Source organism: Tachypleus tridentatus, unplaced genomic scaffold (assembly GCF_004210375.1).
Source record: "Tachypleus tridentatus isolate NWPU-2018 unplaced genomic scaffold, ASM421037v1 Hic_cluster_2, whole genome shotgun sequence".
Taxonomy (NCBI): Eukaryota; Metazoa; Arthropoda; class Merostomata; order Xiphosura; family Limulidae; genus Tachypleus; species Tachypleus tridentatus.
In genome coordinates this window covers 5,914,678-5,941,474 of record NW_027467782.1, presented here as the reverse complement: position 1 = coordinate 5,941,474, position 26,797 = coordinate 5,914,678, and the positions used below count along the sequence as shown (strand labels likewise).

General features: G+C 32.3%; 1 protein-coding gene across 12 annotated transcripts; it reads right to left on the bottom strand.

Annotated features, from left to right (window-relative positions):
• Positions 1-283: 283 nt before the first annotated feature.
• Positions 284-24,080, bottom strand: LOC143242664 (uncharacterized). Of its 12 annotated transcripts, none has more exons than XR_013023112.1 (6): positions 18,805-18,839; positions 11,102-11,379; positions 3,319-3,530; positions 1,721-2,234; positions 1,297-1,375; positions 284-413 (listed from the first exon to the last, which is right to left on the bottom strand). XR_013023112.1 is itself a non-coding variant. In XM_076486143.1 (4 exons), the coding sequence occupies exons 2-4, from the start codon at positions 11,219-11,221 to the stop codon at positions 1,803-1,805; spliced, it is 411 nt and encodes a 136-aa protein (XP_076342258.1). In that variant the 5' UTR covers positions 11,222-11,379; positions 18,805-18,839; the 3' UTR covers positions 1,386-1,802. The 12 variants fall into 12 exon arrangements, 3 of the variants coding, with proteins under 3 accessions (XP_076342258.1, XP_076342259.1, XP_076342260.1); XR_013023107.1 differs by having other exon boundaries at positions 1,721-1,881; XR_013023110.1 differs by having other exon boundaries at positions 1,721-1,865.
• Between the last annotated feature and the right edge of the window lie 2,717 nt (positions 24,081-26,797).

Sequence of the window (26,797 nt, the reverse complement as noted above, 5' to 3'; positions counted from 1 at the left end):
CTTTCCTGTATGGAACGTTTTTAATAACTGCATTTTATTTTTATCACAACTACATTTTTCTATTTCAACTAATAAGTATAAGAAGATAATTGAATTACACAAAGCACTAATAATTATATTTGATGTTTAAAATACTAAGCTATATACATAAATATGTATATAAAGAGAATAAAAAGTCAGAGATAAAACAATAATATATAAATTGTCTTCACACAAGCAATAAAATACTACTTATACAAATTCTAAAACATTGAGGAAATATTAAAATAGTTGTAGTGCATACCTTCCCTCCTCTGGCATTTGAGCCATAATATCAGGGAACTAAAGATTGGCTCTAAATATAGCCATGTAGCTTGAACTTTTAACCACTCATCAATTATCTCTCTAACATCAACAACTTGTGTTCCCACTCTCTGTAAAAATGAAAAATAAAAAAGTGAAAATACTTCACAATTTGAAATATATAGTATATGAAATATAAAGGTATATATAGTGTTTATCATAAAATAAAAGTAATATTTAACAAAGAAAAAATTATTAGAATATAATTAATTTGATAAAAATATTTTATCAAACCTTTTTTTACATTTGTGAAACATTACCTTTAAGTTTTCTAAAACACAGTAAACATTACTCCTTAGTATAACACGTTTCTTTTACACTATCATTTCAAACATAGTCCTTTTTAGATTTTTTTCATGTATATATCTATCTTTATGTGTATTTGTCTTTAAGAAAACAATACACACACATACACATGTATATGATTATATCTGTACTTAAAAAAATTGAGAACGACCATCAACTATGTTACAAAAAAAAATTAATTTTTTGCAGCTTACTTTAACCACAAATAGAGTTAGCTAGCATTCCTCTCAAATGAAATGCATGTGTATCAACATAAAACTAATTTATTCGTTGTGGGCCTGGACTATTAATGAAATATCCAGTTTCAGACAAGAAAGAAGACTGAATATTGTTTGTGAGTTTGTAAAATTTTAGTATATAAATAATTATTTCTCATAATTATTTTTAATAACTGTTATTATAAATTGTATTGTTTTTTTGTATGTCAAAATTGGTTTGTGTTAAGAAACTTGTGTGTATTAATCCTGTTGGCAAATATTGTAAATTTAATACATTGTGACATTTAATTATCTTCTAAATTAAAATTAAAATGTCTAGTTATTTGAAATCGTAATATGTAATGTATGTAACGTAATTAGTTGTAGACTAATAGATAAATTATAATATGTAACATACGTAATAAATGTCAATATTATTTTCATTTCTTACCTTAGAGTTCATCAACTCCTGAGTGCTTTTTGGAATGGTTAAAGCTTTATCTACAATGTGTTTGTACTCATCACAAATCCTACAAGATAAAAACTTATACATGTTGTGCCATGTTAGTTAAAATTAAATAAAAGTAGGCATTTATGAAGAAAACTCAAAAACTGCATGTTAAATATATAGAGCAATCAAACAATTTCTCTTAAGTGTTTAGTTTTTTCACATCTGTATAATTAAAGTGTATTTTCTTTAACAATAAATCATTACTTCTTGGTGTTCTTGTGTGTCAATCATATGTGCAAACACAGGTATTTTAACCTTTAGTGAATACAGTGTACACAGTGTAACGTGGTTTCATACACTTACTGCTACAGTAATTATATCTCATACACTAAGCCAATAATGTACAGTGACTCCTATTTCTTACTTGTGTCAAAGAGGCATTAAAAACAGGAAGTTCAATTCCAATAGCTGTTCAGCAAACTTATTCCTTTCAGCAACCATCCTATTCAAAAAATCCTCCACAATAAGCAGTTTGAATATTCCAACTGGAACAGCCTCTTGTAGCAAACCTGTAACCAGTTGAGGCTATGCAATAAAATAAATATTAGTTGGACTGATACATTTAGCTCGAACAATCAGCCACCTGTCAGTTTATACCAGTATTCCAGTGCACTGTCAGTGTCTGGGTTATTGTATCTGCCATGAATGAAGCAGTTTGGAAAAAAACCTAGTATTTACACTCCAGTCCTCTTGAATCATCAGGCTCACAAGCACGGGTTCATAATTACTACCTACTTCATCCTCTTCAAATGACTGTGCATTGGAATTTTGTAAATTACTTGCAGTTTCATTCAGAGTAAAACTCTAAACAACTTTGCTATCTTGTTGCCATAATAGTAATCAAAACAAGGCACTGCAGAAATCTCAGGTCATGTGAACTGAAATTTTAGTAAAAAATACTTTCTACTAATTGAAAGAGGGAAACACACATGCATGATCATTGTACAATACTAAAGGACTGTTTATCTGTTTGCTTACACACAGTTATAGCATCTTTGCTGATTGATGTGTTAACACATCATTAGTGCCTGATTAATAGAAATGACTCATTAGTACTTCATTGGTGATGAACATGTTAATCCAACAATAATAGTAAGGCTTTTCTCAATTGTACAGAATTTCCAGTCATCGTGTAAGTCTAATATTTTGTTTATTAGGGTGAAAACCTGAAGGTGAAGAATAGAAGTGATATAAATAAACAAACGAAAATGGTTATAGTTATTACTAGGAAATAAGACTTTATTAGTTAAAAGAAGTTTCAGTTCTATATCAACAAAATCATAAATAGCAAGAGTACTACAAATGACTCAATACAATCTAATGATTTTAGGATTTCATTTTCTAGTTCATTGATTTACAACAGTAAGTAAATTTTACAATTTTTTTTATACTGGTTGACTTTCATTAAGGCATTTTATTTTAATTATGATCTGTAATAACTGATGTAGTTCTAAACTAGTTGGCTTTTGACTATAACATACATAATTTTGTAAGGGTCAGATATGTTTTAAAATTGTCTTTCACAAATTATCAGTGTTACCTTTAGCTCTTTTGAATATTTGTAGAGAATAATAACCCAATAAACAATAGATTCCTACTTCCTTCTATATATACTTCCTTCTGTTTAATAGATTTTACAAAAATACAACTTAACAACTTATGCATCATTTTTTATTTGTTATCTTTTTTATGTCAGGATAGGTTATCAACTTTAAAATATTTTAATAAATTTATAAAATGACTATTATCAAGTAGATAAGATAATATATTAGATGACATAACTGTGAAGGTACTTATTAGTGTAAATTAATATTTACTGTGCAATAAAAAAAATGCTACACACTTTTTAAATTAACAGTATGTATCTAATACCCTCTCATTTTATGCTTTTTGTTGATAAACTGATTAGATTAGAATTTATAACATTAAAAAAGTCTGTGCTTAAATTTTTTATGGTGTTACCTTTTACTTTCTTCCTGGTGCTCATTTGAGATGTTATTCAATAACTTTTCCAAAAGGATCTCTGTTTGACTAGCTAAAGACTCATAATGTTCCCGAAAATCCAACTGGAACATTCCAAGATCAACAATTTTGTCTGCAGTGTACATAAATTTGTTGATCCATGATTTATACTCATAAACCTGTTTTCTCCATACTACAAAGCTGCTCTCACTCTAACATATTAAACAGTGATTTTTTTCAGTCTAATGAAGATGCATTATTGGGAAATAAAAAAATAATAAACTAAAAAATACATAAAAAATGTTATCATAAAACTGTTTTTGAACAAAATTTACAGATTTAAAACATATTTTAGGATAGCAAAACTATTTTAGAATTAGGACCTCCTTCTTTTCTTTACTAACATCTCTAACTGAACACTTCAATGAATGAAGTTCTTAAAAATAAGTTCAAACAGTGTTAGGTAGTGCAAATCAAAGACCTGCATATCACATAACAAGGTTCTTGAAATTTCAGTGGAAAAAGAACTAGAAGGTTTCGATGGAAAAATTTAATATCTAATAAACTTAATAAAATATCAAATTAAAAGTATTTATATACGTCTAATAATGTAAATGAAGAGAATTTATCTTTACAGGAAAACTTTGCAAAAAAAAGCATGAATATGACTTATTGCAAAAGTTTTACTATATCAAAGAAAGAAAAATAGTTTTTTGAATCAATAATACAAGTGAGTTTGGTAAACCTTAGACACAGAATTATAAATTCAAAATGCAAAAAATTATTTTTTAAAGTTCAGAAGTTGACATTTTTCATACACTGAAAATGTATTATAAATAGGTACTTACTTCGTCTTACATAAAGCTATCTCAACCTTTTCTGCCCTCTAAGCATTGTAAAACATTTTCATGATCAGCCTGCCAGTTAATATACTTCACCAATTTCACATGATACCTCAACATGTACATATCATGTGAATACTCTCCACTAATTTTTTGCATCACCTACATTTGCACAGCTACCTCCCTCTGCTATTGTTATTCAATCCTCACTTTCATGGCAGGTTATAAAAGAAGAACACCAGCCAAGGGTAGAGGAAGTAAGCAGCTATCAGAAATGCATTTTCAGTGCATGAAATATGTTAACTTCAATATGGTCTTACCTCCTTTCATATAAAACTTGAATTCAACACTGCAAAGTTTTAGCATACAATGTGGGAACCAAGTGGAAAGTGACTCCCCTGAATGAATGTATGTGCTTTGAGATGAAAATGAAACACACTTATGAGGTACCATACTGACTTCTGGAACAGGTATGCTCTTTGCTCATGATGTAGGAAATGAATCTGTCATAGGTGTAATCCACAGTAAAATATAAACAGAATTAGCTACATACACGTGCAATCTCAACCAGACAAATGAGATTTCATGACTTGTCCTTGGCATTAGAAGGTTGATGATGAAAAAAGATAAATTATGACATAAACATAAACGTGACTAAGCCACGTGGACTGTGTTATCTATATATATACGTAACAAGCCTAATCATAAGTATACAGGAATTAAGAAGTGGAAGTTAGCTTCTGGCTGAAACTGGACAAACTCCCAAAACCACATTAGGAACAAGAAGTATAATACATCAAAACTAGCATTACAGGGTTGCCTCAAATCAACCTCATGAACAAAGCAATATCTGTAACCAGTGTCACGAACAGAAATCGTTCATTACCCAGTCATAAATACAGGAAAGAGATATCCAGCATCTGGAATTATTAGGAAGATTTGTAACACTTACTCAACCATAGGAACAGTGCACTTATGTCCTGTATCTGTCACTGAGAAGCAGGTGAAGTCCCCCAAACTCAATTGTAGGAGCTGGAAAAGAACCTCCTGCAACCAGAATTAATGAGAATAGGAGTCTCTACCATAAACAGCTATAAGAATAGGAGAGTGTCATCCTGCACCTAGTTTTAAGAGGAGGATTCTGTATAGGCTGGGCCTGCTCTAACCTATTTGTTACTTTATTTTGACAGGAGTCCACCTGATAAAAAAGCATCCAGAGGAAATGGAAGAAGGCAGATCAGCCTTGCCCTCTTCTAACTGGTAAAGTAAATTTCTAGTCTCACTCATGATCAATCTTTTCAGAAACTAAGAAATGGGTAAGAACTCCCATGTTACACTGAAAGAAAAAAGGGGAATTACATGTGGTGGGGAGTCCAGAGGACCATCACACTAGAGAAAGTACAATGGGTATCTTTAATTCCTACTTTTAAAAGCATATCACTCCCAATTAATGCAATCAAAGGTCAGCAAGCATGGGTGATAATCCCCTTCTGCTTTACTCAGGAAGTCCATGAGTGATGGTCTCCAAATGATATATACATATACATACCACAGGGTATGCTACAAGTGGTCTTGTTGAAACATCCCATTCCTACAGTGAGTGTTATAATGTAATCATGACGTCAATAGTGCATATCTGACCAGGCAAAAAGATATGACAAAATGATGAATAAGGTGAGAAAACACATTGTGGAGGTGGGGGCCTTCCATGGAGGAGTTAGAATACACCAGCCTAATGAGTTATTATGAAAAATGAAAGGTTTCCAGGGTATAAAAGTTGGGAAATTGAACCTCAAAAGTAGTCAGGAAATACCACATAAAATCATAAGGAGAGAACTAGACAAAAGTTAATCAGCATCAGCACCAATGAAAGATGAAAGTGATAGTCAAACAGCATCCATGAGCAGCACAAATCTTAGGGATGAAAGACCAGTTAAGCAGTATGACATAAGAGAAATGGTAGAAGAAGCAGGTAACATTGAAAACAGAAATATCTAATTTGTGATTTCCATAAGCAATGAGGAGAAGAAAATAAAATCTTGAGGGGGGAAGAGGATGATGGAACATGAAAATGAAAGTTCAAAGGAAGGATGGTAAAGATGTAAAGAATCACACAAAGATCCCAATCATCCATATTATAGGAACATAGAGGATGCATGACTTGAAATAATAAAAATGGAGAGAAATGAAAGGGAAAGACAAAACCTGCAGAAAAGGAATGTGTTTGACAAGTCTATCAGATATCTAGAAATGACCAACGTGGAGAACCCTTTGTCAAACAACCAGGTGAAGAACAATGAAAGAGAATGAACAGAAGGGTAGAAAGGAAAAAACTCACAACAAATAGATCAAAGTATTAAGGTATACTCTCACCTATGTGGTAAATGGACATGAAAGGGTACAAGAAAAAAAAAAGATGTAACACATGGAGTCAATCCCTGGGCTGAAACAATGCACCTGACAAAAGCCATGTGTGAAGGCAGTGTGGTGACATCTGGACGAACAATATATAACTGAAATCAACAGAATACAGATTTAAGGGTAGACAAAGGTTACACAAGTAAAGGCTGGAGCAGTGAGAATGATGGTTATATTGGCCAAGACAGAACCACTAGTAAAACAAGACATAGTGTGGTTTGGAATAAAAATAGAACTCTTGAAAGAATATCAAATAAGATATTAAGCATAATTGTGAAGAATTCTCCATACTTGACTGAACACGACTACCCCCCAAAGTTAGTGGATAATAAACAGAAGAAGAAAGAAAAGGAAATTTGGTGATCCAGTGGAGAAAGGCATAAATGAGATATCTCCAACTGAAAACATATCCACCTACAGGCCTGTAGATTAAGAGACTATTCCACATGTAGAATCTTGTTGGGAGGAGATAAAAATCCACTACCAGATTTAGGAGAAAAGGCAAGTGAAGACCACAAAGTGGTAATTGTGGGCCCAGAAAAGAGATTTAGGATCTGAAAACACAGAGACCTTGAACTGTTACTTCCTGGCTCTGTGATACGAGTTACTACAGTGAAGATGTCAGAATGTAACATTACCACCCACTCCATGATAGAGAGAGGAAGAAAGTAGGATAAAGCTTGATGAACTGCCAAAACTTGAGAATGGTGATATGGAAAGAAGAACTCCAAGCTGTAGATTACAAGGATAAAATGATATTACTAGTGTCATGAAAATAAGAAAAGAAACCAAAGCAAAGCTCAGCTCTGTAACCAGGAAAGAATAAAACATGTCAGTGATGGAACAAAACAAACATTTAAGTTCTAAGTTTACAAAATTAGTATGATAAGGCACATAGTGAAGAATTACAAAAAACAACAGCATTTATTCAAATAGAACAATCAAGTACCTATTTCTGGTATGTAATCTAGAAATTATCTAAATCTACCTAATTAGCAAAGTACTTATAAGTATCAAATAGACAACCATCTAAGTGTATCTAGCCCACAAAATATGTAATAATAATAACTGTGCAAAATGATTAAGATTACCTAGAAAACACATTAATAATCCACATCTAACTTACAATTCATCTGAAGTAATCTAGATGACAAAGGACACATAATTACATCAAACACTGAAGAAAATTATGAGAATAAAGCATGGAGATAAAAACAATGAAAAATATCATTCTTATAGATTAGTGAATTACATGTTACTAGTAAAGATATGTGACATACAAGCTATTTAAACATATATAGCTTAAAAAGTACTGATAAATATCAGACAAACCATCTAAATCGGCATAGTCCACAAAATAATAAAAAAAATGTGCAAACCAATAAAAATTACCTAGAAAACACATTAAGAATCAATATTAATTCACAAATCCTCTAAATTAACCTAAAGAAAAAAGGACACATTTAAGTCCTACACTAACAAAAATTAAGATGATAAAGCACACAGTTAAGATTGATGAAGAAAATTATGAAAAGATAATAAGAATTGTTTGTCTGAAGTTAAGCACAAAGTTTCACAATGGGTTATCTATGCTCTGTCCACCATGAGTATTGAAACCCAGTTTCTGATATTGTAAATCCACAGACATACTGTTGCACCATTTGAGAGCTGGAATAACATAAGATGTTACAAGTAGTAATCATGTGTAACTTGCAATCAATTTAAACATACTTAGTTAAAGAACTAAGTGAAAATAACCTAACAAGCCCTTGAAATTTGTTAAGTCTACACAGTATTTAATATTAATGAATATGCAAAGAAAAACAACAAAGTAATAATCAATATCTCATTTGCAATGCCTCTAAAGACACTTAGATGACAAATGACACATAAATTTCTAACATAGCAAAGTCTAAACAGAGATGACACAAAATACTTAATTCTTCCATTTTTAGACAAGGACAAAGCCACACAAAAAGTATTGGAGCCAAGCTACAAGTGTATTAACCAAGTGTGAAGCATTCATGTTGAAATACTTATCATGGATTCCCTGATAGAGCTGGAAGCAACAGGATAAAGGACAGGAAGAACAATTCACCACCAAAGTGAATGACATTGCAGTAGAGGAATGGGTGGAAGGTGAAAACTCTTTAAGAAGTGTACAGTGTAACAGATTAAAATAAGCTACTAGAGAAAAGAGTCCAAATTATTTTCTCATTAATTGTATTTTTCTCAGAAACAATGCCACATGAAAATAAGAAGAAATAACTGTTGAACATACAAACGTAGCTTCCTGCAAATTAAGACAAACTTTCTTTACAGATGAAGTCTAACCTGATTCCTGAGAAGCTGTTTAACAGTAACATTTTCAACTGTAACAGGAAATGCATAGTTGACACAATGTTTGCAATTCATGAGATCTCTTATATTTCAGTAGCATGCAAAAAAACATAACTAAACAATGCTGTACCAATAGAGAAGGTGTGAAAGGAGGTAAGACCATATCAGAAGTTAACATTTTTCTTGTGTATTTCTTTCAGAATCTGCCAATTCTTAAAAGTGAGGATTGAGTGAGAATGGCAGAAAGAGCTAAGCTGCTTCAATATAGGTAGCACAATACTGTTGGTGGAAAGTAGTCGCATGATATGTACATGTTCAGAAATGGTGCAAAATTGATAGGGGTATATAGACTGGTGCACTGATTGAGAAAAGTTTTTAACAATGCTCAAAGAGCAGAAGAAATTTGATATAGCTGTGTTTGAGATCATACTGGAATAATTATTATTAAAACAATGCAACACATATAATACAATATGTTAATAATATAATAACACTTATTTATTGCTAAAGTACAGTTTATTAATACAATCACACTGTCTGCTTTAAACTCAATTATCCAATAATACAAATATTACTATGTAACCAAGAGTTTACCAACACAGTTACATAATAAACTCTCTAAAGACACAGAGCATTGTTTACTAACACAATCACATTGTAGTGTTAATGAACAAAATGACATTATGATTTTTTTGGTTTTAAAACACTTAAGTAACACAGACACAAATATCAGACACTAAATATTCCACTTAATAAATCAAGTAACAAAAGTATTTAAAATTTTTACTCTCAGAATATAGTCTTCTAACATAGTCCAATGCAGAACTTCATATTGTTTTACATTAACCTGCTATATTGCTGTCATTTACACAATATTTAATTATTCTTGTTAATTTGTCTTGTGAGGTTCATTAACATATATTTCTTTACATCTAGCAAATGTTTAGTATTATTTAATTGGTCCTGAAGTCTCCACAATGTTCTATTTACAAAGGCCTTCAGTAAATTCTTAAACTAGAAAACACATTATAGCAAAAAAATATCTAATAATAATGGCCTCTGAAGAGAATACATAAAAAAGTTTTGTGTGTGTTTTCATACAGCAAAGCCACATTGGGCTATCTGATGAGCCCACTGAGGGGAATTGAACCCCTGATTTTAGCATTGTAAATCTGAGACATACCGCTGTACTAGCGGGGAGAAAAGCTTTAATGAAGAAATGTAGTAAAAATTTATTGTTGTTTTAGTAAAATCCTACACATTGGACTGTGTTTTCTGTCCACTGTAGTGAATTGAACTCATGAATTTAGAGATTTAAATCCATAAAGTTACTGCTGACCCACTGGGTTTGGGGACTGCTAAAAATTTAGAATTCAGTCAGTTTTGCTGAGGTTTGTTTTTGTAATTATAAATATATTTAGAATAACTTATCCATTTTACAAATGCTCTTAAATGTTTACTACATCTATCATACATATATATATCAAGCAGAAATGCTGTTTGTGCATATACACTTCTCACCTACACTTGGCATGCACCTTCAGGGCCTCTACAGAAAGTCTTGATGGATCAGCACATAAACTTAGTTCTCTATGTTATCCCCCTTGGCCACTATGTATTTTACCTACTATTTTACTGATATCTATTTAACTCTGAAAGTACTCTTAGCACCCTCCTAGGAGTGATATTGGTGGGCTTGCATTTGGATCTAATCGCTGTATGTTACTTTCTAAGGACTACTGTGTCTTCTCCCCGTGTGCTGAGAAGATATATCAGATATTTGAATATCATAAGCATGGGATGGCTTTGGCATGACTGTAACCATTCTGCACATTACTCAAGCCTACTCAGTTAGAGACTGCATGATTATTCCCATTTCTAAATAAGTCATATGTAGAGTTTTGTTTTTTAATCTGTAATTTGTCTCAAAAGGACAGTGTACATCCTGTGCACAATATTGCTGTGGGTCCATACTAAATTTTGCACTTCGCTGCTCCACTAGAAGTAACATGTTAGGCAGCACAAACATAAGCAGTTTTTCTATTATCCCATAGTTAGCCATCATAATCAAATATAAAATGATTAAATATAATGGAAAAAAACTGTTAATTCTTTATATTTTAACATGATCACTGATCAAATGATGCAAATAAATTTCCTACTTTAATAACTTGAAAACATACCTCACCATCTAAAATGTAAAGATACTTATTAAAGTTGTTCATGTATTTCTGAAGATGCTGGAATTGTTCTTTGACAACAGTTAATATCTGTGTCTTGATAATACTTGAGAGCCAAAACATACTGTATTCAGATGATTTTCAACTCGAGGAATTATTCTGACAGAATGAAGCAAAGAATCCAAGATATCCAACAAAACTGTTTCAAAATTATGGTAAGTTGGTTCAAGTTTGATCTGCTGTCCAACTGCAACCAATTTTATAATAAACATGTGATTTTCCTGAAACAAAAAAGACATGTATACAAATTTTACTCTAAAGAGAAATAGATATTTTTGTGCAACATACTGGATGGTTGCATCTTACCTACTCTACAAAGCCTAAAAAACACATTTGTAAAAGTTTAGAAAATATTTTAATGTTTTCTAACTAATCTGTAACATTTTTTTTCTTTTTGTGACAAGCAAGTAAACAACTGCATGAAGGTTGTATAGGTATGCAAACATGTATTTTAAAATGCAGTCCTCTGTTATACAGAACTTATCAACTAAAACTAACTGCTCACCATACTTAACTCTCAATTTGTATAAAATATATTTTTGTACAGCCAAGGATTTGAACTGTACAAGTAAATGGCTGGGTTCATTTTCTACTTATGTATGTGTGGTGATGAAAAGCATTATTTTTACAGTTAATAGGTTTTAATTTTTATCTTATGTGGAGTAATAATAAAAAGTTTAAATTTTTATCTTATCTGAAGTAATAATCAAAGTCTTAATAAAAAAGGTAAACAAAGTTCTGATACTGTAATGAACATCACATATGAACACAAACAGTACAAAATGATTTACAGTAATTTAAGGTGTATGTCTAAAACTCATGAACATTACACTCAGATTAGTTGACTAACTTTTATCCACAAAGAAGAAAGAAAAGTATATTTAGCCCATATTTGAAGTAAATTTTCTACAATGCTAAATAAACAACAAAACCAATGTTTAAAGTAATTTTTTAAGAAATTTTCCATTGGTTTTTTGCAAACAATGAAAATATCTTTTCTGTGGTAAACTTTAGAAAATAACATGGGGATGTATTAAAGGTACAAGTTCAGTGATGACGAGAAACCCACTTGTTGAGAAATTTATATGCAAAAACGGCTCGTTTGGGCTGAGAAAACACTTTACATAGAAGAGCGAACAACGTTTCGACCTTCTTCGGTCATCGTCAGGTTCACAAAGAAAGAGGTAACTGACCGGAAGCTGACCACATGTTTGAAAGGGTTGTGTAACTGTGTGTCGAAATGTAGAGGGCGGTATTAGATGTTTGAATATATAATTTTATTTATTATATTAATATAGGTATAAAGGCGTTCCTTTATATTGGTTTATTTTGGGTTTAAGTTGTTGTATAAGTAAGGCTTCTTTAATTTTACGTTTGTTTATGTTTGTTTCTTTATTTAGTATTTGAGTGTTTTCTATGGTTATGTTGTGTTTATTTGACTTGCAGTGTTCGAAAACGTGTGAAGGTGACTTTTATGTTCTTTGAATCTGGTTTCCATTTTTCTACTTGTTTCTCAATATAGAAGTCGTGGCAGTTATCACATTGTATTTTATAAATAATGTTGGTGTGGTGTTTGTCAGTGTAGTTTTACATAGTATAGACCTCAGTTTTGTGCCGGGTTTTGAATAAATTTGGTATTAATTGGAATGTCATATTTTGTGACTAATTTTGCCAAATGTTGGTTATTTGTTTGCTGATGTCGGAATATATGGTATACAGCAGTATATGGTTTCGTGGTTTTGATTCGTGAGCTGTATTTACTTTAGTTGGTTGATTTTGCTTTCTGTCTAGGTGTGTGCGTATAATGTTTTCTACGGTTTGTGGAGGAAACTTATTGATGTTGGTGAAGTATTGTTTTATTTTGTCTAATTCATCGTTAATTTTATCTGGTGAGCATAGTTTTATGGCTGTGTTTATTTGGTTTCTTAGTATGTTGAGTTTTGTTTTGTTTCATGTGCTGAGTCCCAAGGAATGTATAGTCCAGTATGGGTGATTTTTCGGTGGATTTCTGTTTGAAATTGTGTATCAGTTCTTGTAATTTTGAGGTTAAGAAATGATATTTGATTGTTTTCTTCCTGTTCACATGTGAAGTTGATGTTGGGATGTATAGAGTTAATGTGATTGAAAAATTAAGTATGTGTTCTGTAGATTTGAACCCCGCTACCGTGTCATCTACATATCTATACCAGTATAGTGGTGGTTGTAATGCTGTGTTAATTGCTTGTGTTTCAACTTGTGTCATAAAAAATATTGGCTAGAACTGGTGATACTGGGTTGCCCATGCTTAGGCCGTTTGTTTGTATATAGTTTTGGTCGTTGAACATGAAGTTTGTCTTTATCGTGGTGAATTCTATGAGGGTTGCTAACTGGTTACTGGGAATTTCTATAGTTGGGTTAGGGTCTCGGATATAGAGTTCTAAGGCTATCTTGCAGGCTTCAGTGGTTGGAACTTCTGTAAAGAGGGATATAACATCGAAACTGGCCATTAAGGCTTTATGATTAAGTTGATTTAGATTAGACTTGAAATTAAAAGAGTCTTTGATAAATGAGCTGGCTGATGTTACATATTTGGAGAATGCCCATGCTATGTATTTACCAAGGTTGTAATTAAACGATTCATATGTGGACATTATTGGTCGTAATGGACAATCTGGTTTATGAGGTTTGGGGATGCCGTGATATTTGGGTGTGCGTGAGTCGGTTTTACGTAGGTAGGAATAAAGTGTTTGTGAAATTGTGTTGGCTTTTTTTCATTTGTAGTAGTAATTTGTTCAGTTGCGCCTCGTGTGTCTTTGTTGGATTTGTGTGTATTGGTTTAAATTTGTTCGTGTCTGATAGGATGTTATTCATTTTGGATGTATTCATTCGTGTTCATTATGACTATAGCGTTACCTTTATCTGCTTTTAGAATTTTTATGTTTTTTGTCTTGTTTTAGGTTTTTATGCAATTAATGTCTCTTTTGTAAGGTTGTTTTCAGTTTTCTGTTTTGTGAAATTATGTTGATGGTTTTGTGAGAAAATTCTTTGAAAAAAATCGTTTAAGATGTTGTTTTAGGTGTTTCTGGAAAATATAAATTTGTAATTTTACCTGGGAAGGTTGGCTGTTGGATGTCAATAAAATTATCTAAGTTGTCTTCTTTCTGTTGGTTGTTTTGGTTGTTTCCTTGTTTTGTTCTCTGTAGAAAGTATCACAAGTCTCCTGGCTAGGTCTTCTAAACATGTTTTGATTTCTATGGTTGGAATGTACCTAGGTGCTATAGCGAAGTTGAGTCCTTTGTTAAGTAGATGTATCTCGTCTGTGTTTAATTGACGGTCGGATCTGTTAATTATGAGGTTAGTCAACGGTTTGTCGTTTTGGTGTCTTTTCTGTTGTTTGCATCTTAGTTTTTCTAGTTTTTGTTGTGGCAGATCTTTTGTCTCTGTCGTTTTAGTATTGATAATGTCCACATATGAATCGTTTAATTACAACCTTGGTAAATACATAGCATGGGCATTCTCCAAATATGTAACATCAGCCAGCTCATTTATCAAAGACTCTTTTAATTTCAAGTCTAATCTAAATCAACTTAATCATAAAGCCTTAATGGCCAGTTTCGATGTTATATCCTCTTTACAGAAGTTCCAACCACTGAAGCCTGCAAGATAGCCTTAGAACTCTATATCCGAGACCCTAACCCAACTATAGAAATTCCCAGTAACCAGTTAGCAACCCTCATAGAATTCACCACGATAAAGACAAACTTCATGTTCAACGACCAAAACTATATACAAACAAACGGCCTAAGCATGGGCAACCCAGTATCACCAGTTCTAGCCAATATTTTTATGACACAAGTTGAAACACAAGCAATTAACACAGCATTACAACCACCACTATACTGGTATAGATATGTAGATGACACGGTAGCGGGTTCAAATCTACAGAACACATACTTAATTTTTTCAATCACATTAACTCTATACATCCCAACATCAACTTCACATGTGAACAGGAAGAAAACAATCAAATATCATTTCTTAACCTCAAAATTACAAGAACTGATACACAATTTCAAACAGAAATCCACCGAAAATCACCCATACTGACTATACATTCCTTGGGACTCAGCACATGAAACAAAACAAAAACTCAACATACTAAGAAACCAAATAAACACAGCCATAAAACTATGCTCACCAGATAAAATTAACGATGAATTAGACAAAATAAAACAATACTTCACTAACATCAATAAGTTTCTCCACAAACCGTAGAAAACATTATACGCACACACCTAGACAGAAAGCAAAATCAACCAACTAAAGTAAATACAGCTCACTTAATCAAAAAACCACGAAACCATATACTGCTGTATACCATATATTCCCGACATCAGCAAACAAATAACCAACATTTGGCAAAATTAGTCACAAAATATGACATTCCAATTAATACCAAATTTATTCAAAACCCGGCACAAAACTGAGGTCTATACTATGTAAAAAACTACACTGACAAACACCACACCAACATTATTTATAAAATACAATGTGATAACTGCCACGACTTCTATATTGAGAAACAAGTAGAAAATGGAAACCAGATTCAAAGAACATAAAAAGTCACCTTCACACGTTTTCGAACACTGCAAGTCAAATAAACACAACATAACCATAGAAAACACTCAAATACTAAATAAAGAAACAAACATAAACAAACGTAAAATTAAAGAAGCCTTACTTATACAACAACTTAAACCCAAAATAAACCAATATAAAGGAACGCCTTTATACCTATATTAATATAATAAATAAAATTATATATTCAAACATCTAATACCGCCCTCTACATTTCGACACACAGTTACACAACCCCTTTCAAACATGTGGTCAGCTTCCGGTCAGTTACCTCTTTCTTTGTGAACCTGACGATGACCGAAGAAGGTCGAACGTTGTTCGCTTCTTCTATGTAAAGTGTTTTCAGCCCAAACGAGCCGTTTTGCATATAAAAGGTACAAGTTCTTTACAAGGCAATCAAGCTTGGTCATTGAAATTACATAATATACATAGAATTATGCTATTTTAGGTAAAGTAATAAAAACAAAAAAAGAAATGAATCCTACTAATTATAAGCTAATCAAGCTTACAAAAGTTAAATGTGAATTAAAACACACAAGAGAAACAATCATGTATACACAAAAATGTTTTGGAGAGTAACCAAACTGTTTTTCCTTCTTCTCTGAAAGCTGTTAGTTTGTATCACTGTAGTTTAACTTTTTTTTAATGTTGAAGAATATATACTCAGCAGTGTGTTGTGGTTCTTGCACTTGTATACTTCTTTGTAAACCTTTTTTTGAAAATGCAGAAAAAAATGTTTTAGGACTGTTTCTCTTTGTGTGTAAATTAAAGTTTTTCTACTTTTATTCTTAATGCAAATCTTATGTGAGTTGTATGATAGTGTCAGTTAACATTAACTTTGATATTCAAAGATGACTACAACGATAACTTGAATCTTATAATTCAGATGTTTTACCTCCAAAACATTGTAAATGGGTTGGTAAATGTTGTGTAGCAACTTTCCACTGGCTAAGGCTAACCACTTCAAAAAGAATTTCAAAAGATTAAAAAAAAATAGAAAGACACAAGAGGCTTATGCCTATCACTATTATAAATAAAGAGATGTGTAAACTGTGGGAGATGGCAGCAAGGGCTTAAGCTTTTATAAGAAAGGGTACATCAACTAACAATGATTTTCAGAAAGTTAGGAAGAGTATTATACAGTGGAGGTAACTGTAACGAGCCTGTTCTATTGAACAAAATATTTTATTCATTTAATTGTATATATAAGGAACTACTAAAGAGAAAGTCAACAAAAGAAACAGAAAAGGATGTGGATGATAACCTAAGAAGATTGTAGTTATGAGTGATTCCTTGACAAAGTATGTGAATAGGATTGTCTGTGGGGTAAATACAGAGAAAATAATTAAACAAATGTATTCCTTTAGAAATAAAAGGGTAGCTCCAAATACAAAATCAGGTTGGTTCACAAAGGGTATAAGAGATAAAATTAAAGAAAAGCATTGTATATTCAAGAAATATTACAAAGTCTTCAGATAAGGTAAAACCCTTTAGAACTGATAGAGATCGGCCTATATTTAATGATTATGAGAAGGCTGGGTTATTAAATTTGTTTTTCTTCAGTTTTAATTAATGAATATTTAAAAGGTATTCCTAATCTTGAACAGGTTGAAAAAGATGAATTCATTAATTCTGAGATTGTTTAGAAAACATTGAGCAGTTTAAAGAACGATAATGCTACTGGGCTAGATATTTACCAAGAAATTTGAAGGAGGTTAAGGATTAGATATATAAGCTGCTTGCTACTATTTTTGTTAGTTCTTGAATAGTGGGCAGGTGCCAAAGGATTGTAAGTTAGCTAATATTTCACTCCTCTTTTCATGAGAGATAATAATTCTCCCAGTGATTATAAGTGTATTAATCTTACATCAGTTGTGAAAAAAATTTAAGAAAGTCTGATAATAGAGGCTTTACAAAGTCATTTCAAAGGGTTACTGATTATGTAGATGAGGATAACAGTGTAGATTTGGTATATTGACCTTCAGAAAGCATTTGACAAGGTGCTAAATAAAACATTTAAAAGGAATTATCTCTGTTGGTATTAGAAAACAATTACCTAACTGGATAGAAGAGCAGCTGAATGGAAGATTGTCACTGTAAATAAAATTCAGTCACACTATTAATATCACAAGTGAGAGACAGGTTTAGAACCTTTGCTCATTTTTTGATTTACATCAATAACATAATAAAGGAATGATTAGTTCTAATAATAAAATAATTGTACAGGTGAGAAAATAACAAATGCAAAATAGATTATAAAGTAATGTTGAAAGAGTCAACAATTTAAAATAACTTTATTGATAAAACATGAATACCATGTTTTGGGCAACAGCACTTCATCAGCTCTGGAGTATTTGTGTACAAATTATTGTTATGAAATAATTTCATGTGGCTTTGCATATGTGAAGATTCTCTTTAATGAGCTATGAAAGTTGGTTTACTCCTAACAGGTTCAGTTTCTGTTTTTCATTTATCTTATCAACACTATTTACTCTTCCACTTCACTTATTTGCTGAATGAAATTTTCACATTTTTCCATCTCAAGAAAGATCCGTTAATCATAGTTTGAGATGCAGTGATGTAGTTGGTTGATTGTTCAGCTTAAATTGTTGATCATAAATGAGGAGTGTTTTGTATTTTCTTTGCATCCATTCATCATTCAATGAGTCTTTTATTCTGAAGTGTCCACTGCTCAGTTTCTCACTTCAGTCTTAGTTTAGATGATTGTAAATTCCAGAGTTATTCAACTTTATATGCTCCAGGTCCAGTATTTAACACATTCAGTTCAATGAGATGTCAATAAAACATTTAATCTATAGTTACACATTTTTTTTAAACATTTTTGTATTACTGGTAACTTTCTTTTACAGATAATCAATTCTTTTGGTAAAAATTAATTATGTATTTATAACAGACAAAATGTAGTAAAGTTTATGCATTTACAAATAGGAAATAGGGCAACCCATGTTATTCTAAAGATAAATTAAACATCTTTCTTTAAAATGTCAGGCAAATATTGGCATAACTACCTTAGATCTGCATAAAAAATTCAGTGTATTTTTCCATAAACACCTTGCAGAGATTGAGTTGCAGAGTCATTAGCATTGCTGCATTGTCAAAGAAAGACTGTAGACGAAGCTGAATAGTGGGAGACGGAACATGCTTCTGCTTGATACCATGATGAATTATGTTTTGTACAGCTGTAAACCACCTGAAAGAAGAAAACCTACTTATTAATACGTTGTAAACATCACAATCTGAGTTGATGCTTTTCAGTTTACCTATTATTATTATAATACTAACAAGCAAAAAAGGATTTACAAATCTGTATTTTATAAAAAGAATTTTAAGAAATGTTCTGATCTTCCCACATTTTCTGAAACTGAGGATATAAAAACTTGCTTTCTTAAAGAACTCATTTTCTTATATTTTACATGTGAATGATTAAGTATACAAATACTACATATCTTTCTTTCCCATAGTATTTATTATTTACAACAATCTTTAATTTTTTTAAATTCTGATTAAACCTGGTAGCTGTCACATGAAACATCAAACCTGAGGTGTTACTTCTTTGTGACTCAATATTTCAAGAAGACAACGTACTATTTGTGGGATAGTTTAATTGCATTCTACTTGACCTTGTGTTTGTGAGGATACTTTGAAGTTGTCACAAGAAACAAAGACATTTCTATGTCCTGGTACCCTTTTCTGCATTTTCTTGTGATAAGCAAATTTTATGGTTATGATGAAGCCTTCAATTGAATCTGCAGGAGAGTAGTCTGTCTTTTAAGAAAGCCAAAACTTGGTTCTTGAAGTCTTATCAATGTTTATACTTACTGAAAATGTGTACTACAGTTTAACTTTCTCATTTAGAATATCCTTTAGTTTCCCTTGATACAATAAATAGTGTTGAATTTGTTGTCTTTTTTATTCCATTTGTTACAAATCACAGCAATTTTCTTCTCTAAATTAGATTCCTGAATCTCTCATTTTTGTGGAGATCAAGAGATGCATAATGATACAGAAAGTTCACTGTTACATTACCGATTCGTTGTTGCTTGATTAAGTGTTTTATGGCACAAAGCAGCTAGGCTATCTGCACCAAACATCTGGTAAAAAGTTAAAAGTAAATTTAGTAAAATTCATAAAGGAAATTAAGGTAAAACAAAACAAAGTTAAAAAAAACAACATAAATAGCATAAAACCAATGTTTACATCTAGTCTACAAAGTCAAGAAAAATTACAGAAATTTAAGTTGTAAAGGACTTTCTGTAGTGTAACTGTAAAATGATAACTCACCAGGAAGACTAACAGGTAAGTACAAAACCACCATCAGTCACCTGATATAATAATACCTTGCCAGGATGACTAATGGGTAGTTCAACAGCAGCGCTTAGTCACCTGAAGTTGGCCTTTCCAGTCCTTGCATCGAGTTATTTCATGTTAGGCCAGTTTCTAATTTTAAATTGAACTAGATGATTTTTAAAAGAGGGAACCACATTAAAAAGGTGTAATGTAGAAATTAAAAAGATTAATGACCTTTAGAAAACTAAAAACATTACCAAGGTGGACAGTGTCACCATCACTGTCTAACATTATGGACAAACCTTGGGACAGAACATGTTTAAAATGGTGCCGTTGTTGACAGTCATAACAATGACAAGAAAGTAAAATGTGGCTTATTGTAATTTGAGTGTTACACAAACTACACACTGGTGCATCAGTTCCAGATAAAAGCAAATGATGAGTTAAAAAACTGTGACCAATGCGTAGTCTAGTTAAAACAACTTACTCTCTCCAATCCTGACGGAAACAAGACGACTAAAGTCCAATATAATGTTTTATTTGGAAAAGCTTGTTTTCATGTTGCTAACTCCAAGTCAACTGCCAGCTGGCACAGAGATGAGTCTTGAATACAGGACCATAGTCTATGTATGGGACAGGTACAGTGGTGATAGAGCCAGAGCAGATAGACTCAGCTGCAGTGTCAGCAAGCTCATTCCCATGAATACCAAAGTGGCCTGGTATCCAGAAAAACTGGATACAAGTAGATGTTAAAAAGAAATGGGCCAGTGGTTTTGAATATCAGCAAGAACAGGGTGTGAATTAACGTGAAGCAATTCTAGGACCAGTAGAGAACTATGCGAGTCAGTACAAATAGTGCAGTTTGACTACTGCTTAACTTCTATGTGATCCAGGGCAAGGGAAATAGCATACAGTTCAGCAGTAAACACAGAGGCTGTAGTGGGATTCTGTGGGCAACCACCGAACCACAACAATCCATGGCAGAGCCAACACAGTCACCTGATTTTGAACCATCTATATAAATAGGAATGCAAGGATGGTTCAAAAGATGTTCAGCAAATTGCAGATAATATTTCCAATCAGGAGTGTCAACTTTTCTCAGATGATTTAAAGATAAGTCACAATTAAGAAATGTAAGAAGCCATGGTAGGATCGGCTAACCAGTGGATACAGCAATGTTTATTGAGAACAGACCCAATTCATCTAACTGTACCTGATATGAATGCCAAAAGGAGCAATGGCAAACCATCTGGTCTGAAAAAGCATGGCCCAACAAGGAAGGAAAACAAAACCCCAGATGAGATGCTTTGGTAAGTAACAAAGTATGAAAGCATATTGTAAAGACAGTTGCAAACAATGGAGGTGCAAAAAAGGTTCATGAGACTCTGTGTATAAGCTCTGAACTGGGGAGTGCTGAAAGCCTCAGTGCAGAGCCAAAGACCTCAATGATGAATAGGATCTAGCATCTTTAAGGCCAAAGGTCAGCCAGAGTTACAGTTCAATAATCCACAGTCAAGTTGCGACTAATAAGAGCACTACATATCTTTAGCATAGAACGTCGATCTGCTGCCCAAGTGGTGGAAGAGAGGACACAGAGGATGTTCCGTGCTCTTATACATTTGACCCATGTGTGGTGTAAAGGTCAGCATACAGGCAGAGATAAGTTCCAAGAACCTTGTCTCAGGGACCACAGACAGCACAACTTCAGTGATATGGAGTTCAGGATCAGGTTTAATACACTTCTGACAATTTTGTTTAAGATCCAGTACTTACACTGTTGACAAGTTTGATCAGATTCAGTACTTACACTGATGACAAGTTTGATCAGATTCAGTACTTAAACTGATGACACGTTTGATAAGATCCAGTACTTATACTGAAAACAAGTTGGATCAGATTCAGTACTTACACTGATGACAAGTTTGATCAGATCCAGTACTTATACTGAAAACAAGTTGGATCAGATTCGGTACTTACACTGATGACAAGTTTGATCAGATTCAGTACTTACACTGATGACTAGTTTGATCATATTCAGTACTTACACTGATGACAAGATTGATCATATTCAGTACTTACACTGATGACAAGTTTGATCAGATTCAGTACTTACACTGATGACAAATAGGATCAGATTCAGTACTTACACTGATGACAAGATTGATCATATTCAGTACTTACACTGATGACAAGTTTGATCAGATTCAGTACTTACACTGATGACAAATAGGATCAGATTCAGTACTTACACTGATGACTAGTTTGATCATATTGAGTACTTACACTGATGACAAGATTGATCATATTCAGTACTTACACTGATGACAAGTTTGATCAGATTCAGTACTTACACTGATGACAAGTTGGATCAGATTCAGTACTTACACTGATGACAAGTTGGATCAGATCCAGTACTTACACTGATGACAATTTTGATCAGATCCAGTACTTACACTGCTGATCTCGGTAACACAGTGATCTAACGAAATAGAAATAACTTTGTTTATATCATTATGTAGAATGATATGGCTTTACCATCTTTACCAAATAATCCAAAACACACATCTGACAATATAAAATATCACAAGTATTTTGTTCAAATGTTGCTTATTTCATTACCAACAGGTAATTTTAACATGGTAACAAAACTAACATGCCAGCCAGCCATGGTAACAAAACTAATGTTTTAATGAATGTTTATTGTTATCCAAATCAGATATGTGATAATTGAACTTATGATCTGAAACTGATCACCTTAGCTCACACTGTATCCACTAGATTTGCATAAGCTTCTCTCACTTGCCTCTTTTAAAGTCAATCACAGCATTTAAAGTATTTCAAATTGTTGGTGAACAATGTCCAGACCTCAGTAAAGAAATATCGATGTTTTACCACTTAAAAAACCATCAGATGAATGAAAACTGGCCGATCAGAGCAGGTTAATACAAGTTGGTGACATGTACCATTAGCATGAATGTTGGACTATATCCAAACCTATATTACACATCTGGACAGCTTCATTCAAAACACAAACAGATGACCAGGATCTGCCAATTTAGATCACCCACAACTAAAACTATTACCAGAGAACCAGTCTTAACAATGTCATCCGTTTACCAGACACAGCGGAAACTGGATAATGTGTCAATGTACAGACGGTTAGAGCCAGACTTTATGTGGTAAACTGAATGATGTATCAGTTATGAATGGTTACACACTCAGTGAGGTGTATTCTCATCACAAAAATGACACAAGATATCTTTACAGATAAGTTAACCATGTAGAGATAGTTTGTGGGCTAATTTTGAAATAGTTATTACATCAACCATAATTTAACAGGAGATGACGTACATACTATGTACAGCTGTCAATGTACCCCTACTTAATAACCAGGGGTCTTTAGAGTACATCATACGTTATAATGGCTATAAACTTTATAATGTTTACGTACATTTGTACAAACAAATAATGGCGAAAACTTTATAATGTTTATGTACAGTTATAAAAAGAAATAATGGCTATAAACTTTATAATGTTTATGTACAGTTATATGAACCAATAATTTTTAAAAATACATTTTGATATATGTCTCTGCTGTGTTAGTACTTATTTTGTTTTTAATGTAATTACTAATGGTTTTTGTCTGATAATTTAATAGATATAATAAACTGTTATCAGTCCCATATCTCTGTGTTGTTTTATAAATGTATCTATTGTTGAAGGAGTTATTCATAAAAAGCTTTTAGTTGAATTTTATTCAGTTTGTTTAAAGTTAGGCACAAAACTAAACAATGAGATATGTTTGCTCTTCCTACCATGGGTATCCAAACCGGTTTCTAGCAATGTAAGTCCGAACACATAGTGCTGTGAATTTTATTCAGTGATTTGGAAAGTTACAATATGTCATCATTCTAATAACATTCAATTATTAATACTTTAAACAGCAGGCATAATTCATGTTGTGGTTCCACAAGGTAAACAATCTTTAAAACCTGAGAAATAAAAAATAAAACACATATGTACACAGAAAGTGAAGCCATTTTTATATCAATAAAAACCAAAACTAAAACTACTGTAAGAAAAGTACTAGAGAATAGTGAGTGTTTAATTTCAAAAAGTGAAAATTTACTTATCTATAAATTCAAATATTGAATTACACCATTAAAAGGACAGAAAATGAACCAGATTCATATGAAACAGTTGTCATAAACAAACACTGTCTTTTTCACTTTACCAATACTGAAGTAAAAATGGATAACACTAACAATATAATTATGAATAACTTAACAATCATTAAATATTAAGTCATGAAATAATCCAAATAATAACACCAACACTAAGCAGTCTTGTTCATCCAGAAATAAGCCCTTCTTCAATAAAAATATTATCAACAATTTTAACACTATATACAAACACTGTTCTTAGTACATATCCTAAGTCTTCTTATATAGTCTACACCAACATTTGTTTGTCCTCTTCTCTCATAGGGTCTCATGTAGAGGTTTACAGAAAAAGTCAAACAAAGAATTTCCAGTTAACTTAATAACTGACTGATTTATATTATTAGCTCACTGTACACAAGGATGACATTAACCAGTTTCACGTGTTAAAGTTACTCACATTTTACATGCAGACGTAAACTATTTACTTTATTTTTTTGTGCTGTCGGGTTATTGATGGATCAATTTTAAGTTTATGGACTTATAACACTAAAATCCAGGGTTCTATTCCCTATGTTGATCAATATTTGAGGCTTCAGCTGCTTATGAAGTAGTTTTAATGTCAGAAATCACAATCGATTCAAACCAGACCTACACCTCTTCACAGATGCTTATCTTTCTGGTTGCGGTACATCTCTGAATAGCTATCTCACCTCAGACATCTGGACCAGCATAAGCAATTCCTCCACATCAGTGTGCTCGACCTTTATTCTATCAAACGGAGATGTTTGCATTTCTTACCAATGCTAGTAGATGGTTTGATTATTATCCATTCTGACAGTTTCATGGCAATTTTATATATCAATAATAGAGTAAGTACCAGATCTTTAACTCTTTATTTTTAAACACTCGACCTCATAAACATCTATCCAGTGAATTTGCTTTATAGATTATAATGTATTAAGAGCGATGTACCCTCATAGTAAACCATTTGTACCCTCTCTTCCACCTATTAAATAGCCACTTCACTCACAAGTTTCCTGATGTGTATGCTTTTGTTTTGGATACTTACAACTTCTTTCTCTCATCAGTAATGAAGATTCACGAGTACAGATGGAGCTACAGCAAACATGGAATTGACATCACTCTCCTATTGGTAGAGAGAGGGCCTTCACTGCACAGGTAACATCATTATCCAATAATATAATTCATGAGAACTTACGAAAGTTTGGGGGAGTTGCCTGAAAGCTAGTGTCATGCAAATACTTAAGGAAGATGCTAACAGAAGATGGAATCTTTCTCTGAAATGCTAAGTATCAAATTGAAACAAATATTTATGAAAGAAAATGTTAACTTTCCAAAATCAGATCTGTGGTGACTAACCAGCAGGAGTTAATGCAAAGAAAGGGGGGGCCTTTACATTTGATGATGTGTTAAAATCTTCCTTTTTTTCTTTTTATGTTTTGTATGTTGTTTGTTTGTGTTTCCTTTATTATATAGTTGTTAATTAATTAAAGTTTCAAAATTCACTCTAGATGAAAATGAATCTTGAATTTCATATGAATTTTAATACCCTTTTCACCAGAGGAGATTTTCAAAACATTTCTCAACGAAGCTGAATTTTCTTCCTTTTATTTTAGGTTGATCCACTTTCTGATCTATCTTATAGTGAAGTTATTTCTATTTTGAAAGTAATGTCTATGATGGAAGTCCCTATACCTTTGACTCAAACTTACTTTCATACATGTTACTGAGTATGATTGAATTAATGGAAGATTTCTGTAGGTTCACTGAAATTCTCTATCAATCCCAATCTATTCAACAAGATTCTTTGTATCAGTTGAATACTCAACGCCTGTATACATTTACCATTTATCTAAGAAAGAAAAGCCTCTTTTTGGGTCTTTGTACCACATCCTTCAGCTCAGATGGTAAATTAATTTATTCAGGATTATACCAAGTTATCCACATACCTGCCTATTTCCACACATTAAAATTATATAGATATGATGAAAAATCATACCTACAGTTACAGAACAACTTATTAGACATTGATTTTCTAGACAATTATCATAAACTCTTGCATTTCAAAGTTTCCAACATCAGTTTAGGGTTTAATAAACAATACCATAATAAACAGAAAAAAATTTAAACAAAAATTACTGGTGATGAAAATGAATTAAGAAGTGTCATGAGATAAAAGTAAAGATACAGAATGGAACATAGCTGTAAATGATGTACACATAATGAGAGGATGGCTGAATACTGTCCCTCAAGAGGAAACAAAGTTGACAAAGCCTTATGTAGAAGATGGAAATAAATAAACAAGCTAAATTTCATTGAAAACGGGAGATGAAAGAGATTAAAACCATAGGAAATGAAGTTGTAGGCTACATAATGAAAATCACTAATATATGAAAATAGGCTGTCACGTCATCAACATGTAACTACTTTTACCAAGCCACTGTTGAGATTTGACCTATGTGAGGTAGTTCTTCCATCACAATAGAGACAGAAATAGTAATACCAGCTTGTAAGTTCATGTTTTAAAATA

Coding starts and splice junctions, on each gene's coding strand:
- LOC143242664 (XM_076486143.1), bottom strand. CDS start 11,221: ATGTTTTGGCTCTCAAGTATTATCAAGACACAGATATTAACTGTTGTC. Junction 3,531..11,101: donor TTTACATTTTAGATGGTGAG/GTATGTTTTCAA, acceptor TTAATATGTTAG/AGTGAGAGCAGCTTTGTAGT. Junction 1,882..3,318: donor CACCAGGAAGAAAGTAAAAG/GTAACACCATAA, acceptor TTTATTGCATAG/CCTCAACTGGTTACAGGTTT.